General features: G+C 44.2%; 1 protein-coding gene across 3 annotated transcripts in view; it reads left to right on the top strand.

Annotated features, from left to right (window-relative positions):
• The window catches only part of KLHL3 (kelch like family member 3), a 65655-nt gene that overhangs the window by 18078 nt on the left and 32522 nt on the right, over positions 1 to 15055 (top strand). For all 3 annotated transcript variants that reach the window (XR_004001685.1, XM_030573315.1, XM_030573316.1), the window contains 2 exons: positions 3127 to 3248; positions 11654 to 11816. Coding sequence is in view for 2 of the 3 variants with exons in the window: in XM_030573315.1 (XP_030429175.1) it covers positions 3127 to 3248; positions 11654 to 11816 (285 nt within the window). In the remaining variant the exon portion in view is untranslated. The remainder of the gene's footprint in view (positions 1 to 3126; positions 3249 to 11653; positions 11817 to 15055) is intronic.

Here is a 15055-nt window from a genome sequence, read left to right on the forward strand (position 1 = left end):
TCCCATGGTGGTTTGATGGCTTTTTGTTCTGCAAGGGTGGTCATTCTAATGTACAACATTTTGAAATGAAACAAAACCAGATCCACTCCAGTCATGACTGCAAAAGCTGCAGTGATGTGAATGGGAAGTTTGGGACCCGAACTGTAGAGTGATTTGTTTTTTGGAAGCACAGAAGCAGTCAGCAGCAATCCAGATCCTCTCTTCAAATCTTCGGCATCGCTTCAGAATCTGCTCTCCTCTTTTGTGTGTGAAAGGGCTGCTGCTGTGTTCTCTGACATGCTTGTGTGTTCTCCTCACAGGCAGTTTGAACAGATCCTTGGTTTAAAAAAACAACAAAAAAGAGCTATGAACCAGACAGTGTCCATGTGGAGCACAAGAAATACAGTGCAGAGCGGCCTACAGTGCTCTGCGAACAAGGCAATATCAAAGATGGGAGAGAAGAACTGACTAGCCCCCTGAGTTAATGCAGGCTAGAAAGAGCAATGGCAGTGTAATATACAGGACAGACAGTAATGTGTAGTGAGGCTATATGCAAAGTATACATATGAAGTGCTTGCAGATGTGAGAGCAGTGGTTGCAAAGTCTAATCAGCAGCAAAAGGCAGCATTGTCCAGTGGGTAGAGCACAGGACTGGGAGTCGAATGCAACCCAGGTCTCCCAGCTTTGACCCTGACCTGTTGCATGACCGTAGGCAAGTCACGTCCTGTCTGTTTCCCCTCCTACCTTTGTCTGTCTTGTCTATTTCGATTCTTTGGAGCAGGGCTTGGCTGATGTGCACACTGCTTAGCACAGGGGGACCCTGCTATCAGTTGTCTGTAGGTATAGTGCTAATACAAATAATTAATAACAGTGCTTTAGATTAAGATGTGAAGCGAGCAAGGCTTGATTCTGGTTTGTCAAAGACCTTAAGGTTTTTTTGAAAGGGTGTATGGGATGAGTTGAATTAATTCATCCAGTCATTCCAACACCTCCAAAGAGGCCTTACGAGATGCTATATTTGTACTGAATATGCGTGCTTGGGCTTGGATGGAACCATATATCACCCACTCCTATTATCTTGCTAACTTCCCTCCCCCCTTCCCTTTCAGCTCATAGTGTCAGGTGTTCAGATGCTTCCTGGCTGGGAAGAATAAAAGGCATGTGAAAAGTGGTGCCTTCTGACCAGTGGAACAGGTTGGAGTGACCCACTGGAGTGTGGAGGGGTGGGGGGTAGCTGCAGCTCTACTTGGCTGGGCTATGGAGCTGAGCATAATGATCTAGAGATCTAACAGAATGCATACTGCAGAGTTAGCAGCTTGTGGGTGGGCGTGTGAGCCCACACGGTAGTTATTTTTGTTGGCTGTGTCCTATGAGTGCTACAAAGGGAGATGTTCTCAGATCCGTCTCTCTGAGCTATTCGTGTATTGATCTCTGCATAAGTGCCTCTGACTCTATCGTGCTCCTCTCTTTTTCAGTAAACCTATCCGTTTCTTGCTTGCTCTGAAGGGATGTTATCATAGCACCCAGGAGACTTTTATGGACCATTCTGTAATATCCTTTGTTCAGGACCCTTTCTTCAGCTGGGGAGAATTCTCATTCTCTCTTTTAAGCCCACCGGCTTTGAATACCACCAGGGATTTGATTTGACTTCACAGATGTGGGTCTTTTGCTTGTAAAGATGTCCTGGATTCCTTTACATGACCTTTATTATTGTTTTTTTTTTTTTTTTTATTCAGTTCAATGCAAGACTTTAGTGGTTTTACTTAGGGACCAGGTCCTGCTCATCCTACTCACACAGAGTGTAGTTCATCTCACTTGTGTGAATAAGGCCAGAGCTAGATGTAGTTCCCAGTGTCAGGACTTTGTTGAAACTTGGCTGCCTTCCTGTGTGTCATCCCATGCCACCTGCTGTGCTCTTAGCATATGGAGCTTTGTCATGTCATGTCAAAGATGACTTGAACATTTCCTTTACACACGTGCAGCCTGTAACTGTTTTTCACAGAGGGTGAGTACAGAACTATTCCTCGGAATCCCACAGCAGCAGCACCGAGTGACTGAATTTCTCAGTGTAGTGATTATTCATATCCCGGGACAAGATTTGACATTTTGTTCAATTTCTCTTTTGTATAACTTAATTGCTTTCTTCTATTGTTTTACTTCTGCAGCTGGAATTTGCTTTTCTTCCTTGGCTTCTCAAAATGCTGATAAAACCTGGAGGTATAATGTCCCTTTCTGTAACTGATCATTAAAGATGGCCTCAGGGATCCTTTCTTGCAACGCACACAGTATTCTTTTGTTACTAAAATGCGCACGCGCACGCACACACACACGCACCCTGTTTCTAATCAAGCTCAAAGTCAGCTACACTGATGTATGCATGCATAGGCTGTTGAGCAGACACAGGTTTGGTTTACCTCCAATGGAGTCTCTTGTTGTTGGCTGCCTTTTTTTTAAGTTAACCTTAGATTTCCTTTGGCCTGTCCCTCCGGATATGACTGTTCCTTGGCCAAAAAAAATGCTAGTGAAGGAGTGGTGATTTCTGCAGAGATTTTCCTGGTTTCCCAGTTTGTGGGAAGAGACCCTCAGGAGATTCACCCATAATTAGTTCTTATATCAAAAGACAACTTCTTTGTCACCTTCTGTGCTTAGCCTTATATGAGAGCAGTTAATCGTGTCCTATTGTTTTCTCATACATTTGAGTTTGGGTGACTCTCAGGAAGTTCTCTTCATCCAAGCACCCAGCTCAGGGGAAATGTATTTGAACCAGGCCAATCTCTTCAGTCTGCAGAACTGTGCTGGAAGCCTCAGGAGAAGAGGCTGCCAGAAGACTACCCCGTTCTAGGCATGCTATTCTTGGGGTACCTTCCCCCATTGCAGTTCTTGGGCTGTGAAACAGTGCGCACACACCCTGAGTGAAGGGAAGCCTCTCTTGTTGCCTCATGATATCGCTCTTTGATGTTTAGAAGGTGGCACTAATGGACTTCTGCCAGTCATCCTGGACCTGCAGGGATAGTGATTGGGTTCAGGGCTTTCAATATGTTTCTTAATTAGGTGGAGGGAGCGTTTCCACTGGGCATACGGGGAATCAAAGTGGAGGGGAGGAGAAAAGCGAACAAACATTGAATGCCGATTTGAACTGAATTTCAGGAGACATGACTGAAAGAAAAGCAAAGAAGATTGAAATAAAAGACGTTGATGGGCAAACACTGAGTAAGCTGATTGATTACATCTACACAGCTGAAATAGAGGTCACAGAAGAGAACGTGCAGGTAAGCTGGGCTCAATACCTCCTGGAAACTGAAGGGAAAAAACCTTCATGGCTTAATCACAGACCGAGGAATTGTCACCGTAACTGATGCCTGCAGGCTACACAAAATGAAGGGCAGACTGTGACGCAAGCTATCTTTTTTTTTTTTCTGTATTGTTTTGAGGCACTTTACTGCTTTTTTTCCCCCGCACATAAGTCATGTTACATTTAGTCTTCATTTTACGTTCCTGTTATAAGATTAGAGAGACAAGGTGGGTGAGGTAATCTTTTACTTGTCCCACTTCTGCTGGTCAGAGAGAGGCTTATGAGTTTACATGCTTGCCTCTCTCACCAACAGAAGTGGTCCAGTAAAAGATATTACCTCACCCACCTTGTGTCTCTAATATCCTGGAACCGACATGGGTATAACACCACTGCATATAATAAAACTAGGCATATGCCTTCCAAGAAGCCGTGCTAACTTGTCGGGTCAGTCTGTCGTTGAAGAGACGCTAAAATAAGTGTAAGTGAGATGGTGATTCTTAAGTTCCTGATAGAAAACTCCTGTGGTGGTTAATTTTTAGTTCTTAGGGGGTAGTCATTTGAGTTGTGTGAAGCTTTGAGTAGAATGCAAATTTACAGCTAAAATTAGAGCTTGCATAGACGCTTCCAGTTCCTCCTTCCTTCCTTTGTATTCTGTCTAGACTTGAAGTTTTTTGGGGGAAGGACATTTGTTCTGGTTCTGTTCTGACACTGGTATAAATCAGGCGTATCTCGAAAGGAGTTATGCCAGTGTTAATTTTGTGGGGGAGCAGACTTGGGCTCCTCTATACCAGTCTGTAAAGCACTTAATACCCTGTTGGTGCTATACAGATGATAAAAAATACTAGTTAGCTGAGATGGGTGGAGGAGCGGGTTATCTTATATAGAACCTGCCAATACAAAATAAGAATTACAAATATGATTCAATTTTGGTTATAAAGTCCTATTTTTGGGAGCTATTTGTGAAGAGAAGAGTCACAGGTTGATAGAGGTGATCGTGTGGAGTGGGAAATAGGCAAGGGACCATCAAGAGGATCAATATGTTAAAGATTGAGAGGTGCTCAGATACAACGTTAATAGGGGCATGAAAGAGACTTGGATAGCTTCCAAATAATGTGTATTGGGAAATGTTCTCTCTCTAGCAGCTTGCATCTCATGGGCCGGGATATGGCTTACACATTGCCAAGACTGGTGTCTGTCTGTCTTATGGTAAACATCAAGTGGTTCAGATTGTTTGTCTCCTGTGTCCAAATGCTGGCTTACGGGACCTGAACAGAGGCCAGGGTCTTACTAATAGAACCCAACCACTGCTTTTGCTCTAAAGCCTTGTGGTGGGACTAATAGATAAAGTAAGAGCACTATCTATCCTCTTTCAAAGATGTTTGCAGTCAAACTAGTTCAAAGCCAAGTGGGTAGAGGCCTAGAAAAGTCCAACAGGAATAGAGATATTTGCATGATCTAAATAAAACAAATCCCCAAACAGCATCAACCCCATGTGACTTCTTTAAACATCACCGTGCCCCCTTTTGAAAGCCCAGAATTAAGTTAATACAGGAAACTGCATTAACTTAAAGAAAGTGAAACTGATTAGAAACAAAGATGAAACTGACTATTTAGTCTGTTTCAATATCCAAGTTGATATTGTAATGGAAATGTCTTATATAGAATTTAACATAGTTTTATATTGAAACCAATAGGACAGAAATTACTCTTAAACACTCATAGTAATGCATAGAGAATGATCTCCTTTTCCATGATCTTTTTTTTAAACCATTCTACATAACATAATGAACAGTTCTGTTCCTCCCATAGAGCCTGTGATGGCTATAGAAAGGAGATCATTCTTTGTCTCTCTTTCTCTTTGCATAGCTATCCGAAGAAGCTCAAACAGAAGTGTAAGACTGTTAATGTCTCAGGTGTATCTACTAAAAAGAAGAGAGGAATTTTTTATACTGATTTCAGGTCCCCCCCCCACCTCTCCAAGCCCTACATCACTGTCCCAATGTTTCTTGCCTCCAGCCATGCCACTCAAGGCGAGTCATTTTAAAAAGTGGTGTTATCTTGACTTGTCTCTCTTATGCTTTCAGAGTTTACTCCCTTGTTCTCTTTAGTGTGTCTGAAATACTGCAGGCTTTAATTTCTTTTTTACTCACTGGAATACCCGTATTCTCATGTCCCAAGTTTTGTCTTTCTAGTTGGCTAGCTGTGGATTTCTAAAGGGATTTTGTACAGTTTGACCATGATTTTCAGATTTTCTCAACTGGCGGAAGAAACAATTTCTTGGTACAGTTGGCACCAAGTGGTGCCAAATGTTTTCATTACAGAAGTTACAAGAACTGAGTCAGGTGCTACAGAGTCAGGTAAATAAATGAAAACCTAGGATCCTGTCATTAGGAAAAGGGAAATGAGAGCAATTGAGCCTAGAAAAGATGTCACCGAAGGTAGCTTCGAGGGAGTGAATATTCCAACATGTGCCCAGAGTTTGAGCAATGTGCAGCACTTGATGAAATAGGAAGCAATAGATTTTAGCACCTACTTATTTGCTATTATGGGCTTAAAGTACAGGTAGAGGAGACGTCTGTTGTGCAGGTGATGCTGAATGTTGTGCAGAGCTGCAGTAGATCTTCTGAAGTGGAATAGGCAGTATTCACGGGGTGAAGCTCCATCTTCCAGGGCACGTCTTTTTGTAATTATGCATCATTTAATTGCATGGGATTACCACAGTAGGGAAGAATTGCTTCAAAAGGGCCAAGTGACCTCAAGTCAGTTCAGGTTTTCTGCATAGTAACGAATGTGAGGGTTCATGAAGTTCTCCTTGTCACAAGGATCCAGATTCCCCCTCGTGGTGAGTAGAGGGAAGCCAGGGAGTCATTCATCTTTCTCTTCTGGTCTGGTGTGGAATACTCATTACAGAGAACGGATGTAGGGGGGAATCCCCCTCTGCCATGCAGCAATCTGAGGAAATCTTCATACAGGGTTTCCACCCTGTTGCCTCTTGCTGTAATGTGGTGTGAGTTTTTGTTCTCCCCCCTCTGCCCCCCCTTCCCCTTATTGTGTGTGTTTGTAAAAGCTGGCCCTAACAAATTTGCAGGAACATGTGATTATTGTGAGTCCAGTTACGTACATTCCCTTTTGGCTTCATTGGAAGCAGCAGGTGTGCCTCTGAGCAGAGCCTGTGGCCCAGTGTATTCTAATTACATGGCTTGGTAAAACCCTGCAAATCTGGCTGTTCCAGCCGACTGTTATCGTGCCAATTATGTGGATTTCCCAGTGAAGAGAAGACTTCAAATTGTAGCTGAAATGAATGTCTCCCCAGTGGCTTTCCATTGCTCTTCTCAAAGCTGCTGGCTCACGAAAGAGTTACGGGGAACAAAGGCCCGCTGCTGACAAAGGCTCAAGGCCACTTCCCCTGAGTGGAGATAAAGTCAAGGTAGAGAATTAAAGTGCCACCATGTTTCTGAAGAACCTTGTAATGCTGTGAGCTTGATGAGAGTTCACTTGAACATAAAATGGCCCAGGAGGGGGGATTAGAGTAATTCTGCTTTGCTGAGCCAGCGCTAGTTTGCTGTGGTGCTGGAACAATTTTTGTAGTGGAGGCACAGAACATGGAAACCACGTATTTGGGTGGTTGTTACTACTTCAAGCCAGGGGGTGCGGCCGCACCCTGGTTCCAACGCCTATGGTAGTGCAGCTATTTGGAGGGAGACGCAGCTCTGTCAGCCTCATGAGGGCTGGACCAGTGAGGTGCCATTAGCATGGGGCTCCCACAAAAATTGTCCCCCTCAGCCTGTGATAAGTGCCTTGACCCTGGGGTGCGTATGTTGCAGAGAGGAGTGCGAGGAACAGTAGAAGGGACATGATTCGGTTCGTGTTTAAACAAAACTGCATTCTCTCCCCCAGAACCAGGGAGGGGTGCAGTGCAGCATTATATTGAGGATGTGTTCTGGAAATGCCTGTCCTGTATTTGTTGCACAGTGACCAGCTGATGGAATCTTGGGTGGGCATGGAATCTCAAAGGGGCTGGGATTATCCTCCCCAGGGAAACTCTACCAAAAATACCTCAATCCTGGAGCAATCTGGACTTCACCAACCTCCCCGCTCTAATAAATGTTGCTCTTCAAGTGTTTTTGTGAGCTCCAAGGATAGGTAAATCTTCTCTGGCAGGGATGCTGTGGCAGTGCCTAGAGAAGAGGTGACTCCATCAGATGCAGGGATATTACTCCAAAAATCGTCCATTCCATTTGGTTGTGGAATGCTAATGCAGGACCCCTCCGAGGCCCCCTACACACAGCACGTCACTGGGCACAGATCCTTAACGGAGCTGCTTAATTACCTGCATGCCTCCAAGAAATTACCATCCTAATTGAGCAAGTCATTGTCAATAAGTATCGTTAGGATAAACTGGTTTCCTGGGAGTGGACTGATTAAGCTGCTTCCACAATTAAACCCTTCCCAGTTAGGTGCAGGATGCTGTGTTTGAGTGCTTCCCAGTTGAGTGCAATTCCACATTGCATGAGGAATGCGTGTGTGTGTATGATATTCGTAGAATGAAAAATGCCTGAGAATACAAGGCATGAGGAGAAATAGCTGGAGCCTCTGCTGATTTTTAAAAACGATTACAGATTAATGTGGTCTGTAAAATGTAATAAAAAACCTCCCATAAACTGCAGCATTTTGGAGCCTTCAGGGGTTGCACCCTTTTATCCCAGACATCTCTGGCAAAACTGGAAACTGTTTTTTAAAAACAACCTGGGCATACAGGAAAGCCGTGAATGAGGAAATGAGTCCTTCAACATAGTGTTAAGGAAGCCTGATTCCTTGCTATAGGAGATATTCTTGTCTTGCATCTGTCTCTAATGGAGTACCAAAGAGATCACCTTAATATCCCTCTGCTGTGGCTGTTCAGTTTTAACAGGACCCAAACTAGGGTTCCCCCCCAATCCCTTAGAAAGAATTAGAGGCCAGTATCGTCTGATGGAAGATGGACAAGGAAGGGAAACTCATAGCACCTAAAAATCATAGCGTGGGTTTTGCAGTCGCAGTCTGATGTGGGAATAGGCTGAGTTGTTGCACGCTCTCCCAGGCGTTTGCCAACAGACATATTTGGCCATTCTACACTATAAAGTTCAGGAAGGAATATTTTGAGAGAGTGAGCAGCTGGAGTTGCCTCCCCCGCACCTCTCATTTTATATCCACCAGTTTTTTTCTCTCCTTTTCTCTGGCTGTCCCTCTCCTTGTTTCTCCATGTGGAGATGTTAGCACATGTCTGTTTGGTTCGTCCCATGCACGCCCACATGGAAGCATTTCACTTGCAGTGCTGCTGCAGTATTTCCCCCGGGAAAGCATTTAAATGCAGGAGCTGCTCTTCATTCCGAGCTGCTAGTACCGGTTGGACATCATTTGGAGAGCGGGGCCATAAGGCAAATTCTGTCTCTTAAACAAACCAGACAAATCAAAGGAAGCTGAATGTAGCTTCCTCTCAGTCCCACATGCCGTTTGCAGCTGATCATCTAACAGCACTGTGTTTTCATCTGCCTTCCGCGTGGAGGATCCATGTGCTTCTGTGTCTCAAACTATGCAGAGCACTTTCCAGGAAGAGGCTGCAAGGAAACAGCAGCTCTTCAGGACATCTGTTCGGGAAGCAGCCTTCAGTCCTCTGCTGATGTGCAGAGTACCTTTCATTAATGAGGATGTGTGGTTTGTCAGGGAGGGTTACAATGCCAGAGCTAAATCTTTGATTCAGACCTGCCCCCTCAACCTGAATGGGCTGTCTAGGTCTACCTAGTTGTTTGCTTCTGTCATATTTATCTGGCCCTCGTTACTGTAGCATCTGAGTTGCTCTCAATATTTAATGTATTTAAGCTCTCAACACCCTTGTGTGGCAGGACAGTGCTACTATCCCCGTATGACTGAGGATAAACTGCCTCTGTGCCTAATTGACTTTCCTGAAATCATGCAGGTCATCTGTAGCAGCTCAGTGACCTCAACCAAACATTTAGAAAAATACAATCCCATGCAAATAGTGTTCAGCAAAAGAAGAATCTGAGAACCAGCTACAGCAGCTGCTGAGATCTGGATATTGCAGCTTATAGCCATGTGTCAGATTCCAGATATAAGTCATCCCAATAGAGAATTTCAGTAGTAAATGTAGCACAGGTTTTGATGCGACTTTCAAAGGAAGACTAAAGTTTTAGCCAGGAAGCTGCTGTGGTTGAGAAACCAGATGATTAGCATTTGCTGTCTCTGAATTGCATCCAGCAACTGGAATTCCAGCATTAAGAGCCAAATTCTGAGGCAGTTGAAATATGTGGCAAAAACTTGCATGGATTATAGTGGAATTGAGATTTAGCTGGGGTATGTGATTAGGCAGGGCATTTCCTCCTGTTGTTTCTAAAGGAAACATACACAGTGCTAACGGATATCCTTAGCTGGGTTTTCATGTTCTCTGATAGAAACAAGACTGGAGGAGAGGCACACAGCTGAGAAAAGAGAGAGCGGCAACCCACTTATCTGTTGATACACTATTTCTCTCTCTCTCTCTCTCTAAGCATTAGGTAGTGATGGCTCTTTTCCATGCAGCAGACCAAATGCTTATGTCCTGGGGAATTTTTCCACTACTCAGAGTAAAGTACCCTTTACCTCTTACATGCCCAGTGCTCTAATAGGAGGAGTTCTTGGAAGTTTGTGGCTTTGTTGTGCAGTTGTAACCCAGAACAGTACAGCTTTATTATGGATGGCCTCTTTCATGCAGATTTTATCCCAAAACACACAAGGAAATCCTCTCTCTCAGCTTGCTAAGGACAGTACATTAGGAAGCTGTGAAGTATTGCTACAGGCAGCGTAACCTCTGCTTGTAGTGAACCTGGGGGGATCTCTCTTCTTGGGATGGTTATGTAAGCTGCGTGCACACCCCCACGTTGATCTAAGGAGGCGGTTTTAGTAGAATAATAAAGTAGAAAGTTGTTCATAGCTAGATGTTAAGATAGTACTGCTCTCGCCTTTTTAACTTAATCAACCAGACAAACTAATCTGTTCCTGGGATCGAAGTGTTTGGCCAAAACAGCCTGATACGTTAATTGATTTTTGTTTTATTGTTGCCTGTTAGGGTTGTAGCTGTCTGTGAAAGTTACTGTTTGATAGTATTAACATGTAATCCAATTGGATTAGATTTTTTCCTTGGAATGGATCAGTGGCTTAGAATGTACCTAAGGGCAGGTTGCTGGTTTACTGCTATTCTGCTGAGATGTATGGGGGAGGGGAAGGCTTGGGGGAAAAACCATTTTTGCTTCTCACCAACACTAGCTGGAGTAAGGTGAGCTTTTTTAAGAGGCTTCTGTTTCCCTTGATGAGAAATAATTTAGAAGTGGATAACATGTTTTGAAACCCCCATTAATGTGTGGCTGGCATTCCCATTAAGAGAGAGTTCCTGGCACCAGCCAGAGTTAGGAAAACATGGACTCAAAAATGGATCGCAGTGCATTGGCAAAAGACAAGAGAAAAGAAACATAAGGAGCTGATGTGACGGCTGCGGTATCCAGCCTGACTTATCTCTGGCTTCCTGTCCAGGGATTCTGAAGGCATTTTTCTTTTGCAGATGAACAGTGCTAAATGCCGTAGCTTAATCCTTGCTTTATCCTTGCCTCCACTTTTGCACACTCAATTCTTTGGGTGGAATTTCCAGTGCCTGGACACTCAAGTACCTCATTTGTGGATGCTGTCGAGTATTTCAGCATCTAAATCCTATAAGTGGCACCTGCAGTTTTGTGGGTGCAAAGATGTGACCGTTGTTTGAGTATTAGGGCTGCCCACCAAGAGAATAGTTCTGTACCTGAAAACCTTTTGAACTGAAAAGGGGTTGTGGAGCACATTAACATCTCCTTGCCAGTACACAGCACCTGCCTGGAAATAAAGGGTTGGGTTTTTTTGGGTTGGAAACTCAGATTCCAGTTGGTTGGGGTCCTAAGCAGAATGGAATGTTTGTGGGGTTTGAGTTCTGTCCCACGCCTGCAGATAATATTATGCTCTCCAGAATGAAGGCTGCACAAGGGACCTACTGTCAACCAACTGAGGATTTTAGGTGGTTGGCTGTAGCAGGCCCATTGTGCTGTCTCTGCTCTGCCTGTGCGACTTCTTCAGTGGGGAAGAAAGGAGGAGGTGACCTTCACTGTTAGGTGCCCTGAGATGTTGCTGCTTTTGCCAGTCACTACATGAGGGAAGGAACCTCTGTCCATAGATGCTCCTAAATCCATAGCACCTCTTGTGCCCCCCTCCCCCAATAAAAACCCAGTTTATGCCAGGAATCACTGGTGCCTCTGGTGCTAACTCTGGTTTCTCTTTTTCTCTCCTTTTCTCTCCCCCCACCCCTCAATTCCTTCCTGCTCTCAGGTTTTGTTGCCAGCTGCCAGCTTATTGCAATTAATGGATGTTAGACAAAACTGCTGTGATTTTCTCCAATCCCAGCTGCACCCCACAAATTGCCTTGGAATTCGAGCCTTTGCAGATGTGCACACCTGCACTGAACTTCTGCAGCAGGCAAATGCCTATGCAGGTGAGCAAAACATCCTGGCTTATCCCAGCCACTTAAAGAGTTTGGTCCCAAGTATAAAGGATACTTGGGGCTGGAACCATTACCAACTCGTACTTTTAATGTTTCCAAAGAACATGCAATGGGCTTCTTTATTGGACTTTGCAGGGCTCTGACATGTGATGGTCCTGCATAAGACGGAGGCCCTTCAGAATAATGGAAGCTTTGGAGGTGAAATGAAGGACTTTAGTTTAATTTGTTATGGAAAATGTAGGCAGGTGTCAGGTGAATTATGTCCTTTATGTGTTCCTAAATCAGTAGTAGAAATACAGCTGCTTCTTCTAGAAAAAAGACTCTATAGAACAGAGACTGAATATCTTGTCTACTTGTCTTATCAAGTTTCTTTCTCCCCTGCTCCTCTTCTGTGAGCGCAGCCTTTCAAAGTGCGTTGTAATGGGCTCATCTGTCTGATCCTTTAGGGATTTACGTTACTAAGACCAATGAGGGGGAAGTTGCTCTCAGTTTTCTCAAATATTTATCCATAAGCTAAATGAAAAGCATATCTATTAATCTTAGATGTGCCAGTATCTTGTCTTTGTCTCTGTACTGAACCTCATACACTGTAGTGTGTGTAATAAAGAGAACACAATCCTTAGTTCAGTCTCAATACATTTGATCTATATTCTATAGATACTCTTTACGCTTAAGATGAAAAATTGGGGGGGGGGGGTGGGATGGGGCAGGGAGAGGTTGTTCTTGTTTTATATTCAGAAGCAACCTTAGGCAGTAACTATTCATTAATCCCAATGGGCAATTGTGAATTTACTTATTTCTTGATATTACTTGCAGCGGTTCTCTTACAGACCGCGTGAGCCCAAATCTGTCTAGTTGCTTTGGGCATTACGTTATCTACCAAGAGCTCTCTTTAATCTAAACGAGCAAAAAGAAGGCTGAGTATCTGGACGGCTAAAAGCTAAACCCTAATGCAAGGTGCTCAGTCGCTGAGAACATTTTCTACTTATTTGGGAGTCTGTCCAGTTACAAAGCTGCTGTTAGAATTTACAGCTGCACCATAGGGCGCCCAGTCATGCTCAAAGCCTCCCTGACTTCGGAGAGTTCCGATATACCAAGTTGTACCAGAAGTTAACGTCCATGCTCTGGGTAACATCTGATGACTGCAAGTCTTGGAGATTAATGCTGGGCTTGGATAGAAAGGTTCCTACTATTAGCAGCTGTGCCATCTGCTACAGACATTGTTCAAAGTGTGCCAGGCTCTGTCTGTCCCAAACAGACTGTCATTCTGCTCCACCTCAGCTAAATTCAATTTAAATGGTCCCAGCACACACCAGACACTCTTTTGGTGGCCTTCGGATGAGGAATGCTAGCTGCCTTGTGCTATCAAGGCCCTTTGGCTAGTTACTGAGCAGTGTCAGCCATGTTGATGGAGCAGTCCGTATTCCTCTTCTTTGGCAGCTGGTAGCCAAAAACAAACCTGCGCTAGCTTGATGTGCATTCTAGGAGCAGTTATCTAGGCAGACAGGCTTAGGGACAAATCCTGAGCTGATGTACATGGTCATCGTTCCATTGACTTTGACTTTGAAGGAAGTATGACAACTGCCACCTGTGGAGGAAATCTCTTCAATTTAATGGCAAACTTAATTGGATAATAACCTATTGCATAATACCGATTTCTCAATGACGTCTGTTGTACTCGCTGCCTGCTTTTCTGCCTGCCTGCCTGCGTCGTCCAGGAGATTTTTGCGTCGTCCAGGAGATTTGTTCCTGTATCTGCTAGCTGGTGCCCAAGGCAGAAACCCGAGTGAACCCGAGCAAGAATTCCCCTGCGCCCTCCGTTCTCCAGCAGATTTGCCTTTGAGCTTTTGTGTGCTGTGCCTTGTATAGGCACAGTAGTGCTATTCTCCCAAATCCTTCCCCAATCTGGCTCTGCTCTCACAGTTCCTCTCCTCCTTTGCCTGGCATTTATGGTTTTTAATCATATGGTAAGTAGGCTCTTCCACAACAACAACAAAAACAGGGTAGCCACCAAATTTTTCTGCATTCTCCCTCAAATCCAGACACAACCTTTCAGCTGCTCTTGTTGCATTATCCCCTGAAGAAAAACATACTCTGAAAGGAATGGTTCATTGTGTAAGGGTTTGCTTGTAATACCTCATTATCCTTGCTTCCAGGACCCTGTTTAATCTTTAACCAAACAAGCAGTGCGTTCTGTATATATTTATTTGGTTGTTTGGCAATTAGAAGGCCTGCTTTATTGGCCTTCATGAGTCCTTGTTAGTACAATAGCCTATAGAAAATTAATGAAATGCCATTAATAAACATGCTGTTAAAATTCTTTGAGTTGTTTATGTAACAGCATTAAGCCGAGCCAGAAATCAGAGAGACCCCAAGGATTTTTAAAAGCAGCAGCAGAGTCCTATGGCACCTTATAGACTAACAGACGTATTGGAGCATGAGCTTTCGTGGGTGAATACCCACTTCGTCAGCACGCATCCGGCGAAGTGGGTATTCACCCACGAAAGCTCATGCTCCAATACGTCTGTTAGTTTATAAGATGCCACAGGACTCTGCTGTTTTTACAGATCCAGACTAACACGGCTACCCCTCTGATACTTGACCCCGAGGATTTTGAGAGATCAGTTACTTGAAAATGCCTAGTTTAAAAGCTTAATTTTAAATGATGGATAACTTAGGCAGGTGAAGTCGTCCTCTTTGAGAGGCCCGAAGCTGTAAAATGTGTAAAATCAGAACATATTTTACATGCTTGTAACAAATAGCGAGGAATGAAATATTCATTGTCAGCTGCCCAATCCCTGTTCTGTCTTGACTGAAATGTAGATTGCATTATCCACAGCACGTGCATTGTGCTGGATGGAGTCTTGTACGGTCCGCTGGCATAGGCACCACGTATCAGGGCTCAATTCTCATTTACACTGAAGCCATTCGTGTGATGATGCCAGTTGTAATGTGCACCCATCCTTATGCAGTCAGTGTTCTATAAAGCGTAGGTGAGAATCAGGCCCATTAGTGTCTAAGTTTGCCCCATTAGCTGGAGTAATAGTCCTTTGTGGTGATCGTTTCCTAGAGGACAGCAAGAGCAGAGCGAGCGGAAAACGAGGGATGTGAGGGAAGGCATTGCCACCTGTTCTCTGCGTTTGGTGTCGTTTAACCCACATGGCACCGCGCGTGCAGTACGGAACAGAACACAAGCTGCGGCCCTCACCCCGACGAGCTCACCTAGGTGT

The sequence above is a fragment of the Gopherus evgoodei genome, chromosome 8 (assembly GCF_007399415.2).
Source record: "Gopherus evgoodei ecotype Sinaloan lineage chromosome 8, rGopEvg1_v1.p, whole genome shotgun sequence".
NCBI lineage: Eukaryota > Metazoa > Chordata > Testudines > Testudinidae > Gopherus > Gopherus evgoodei.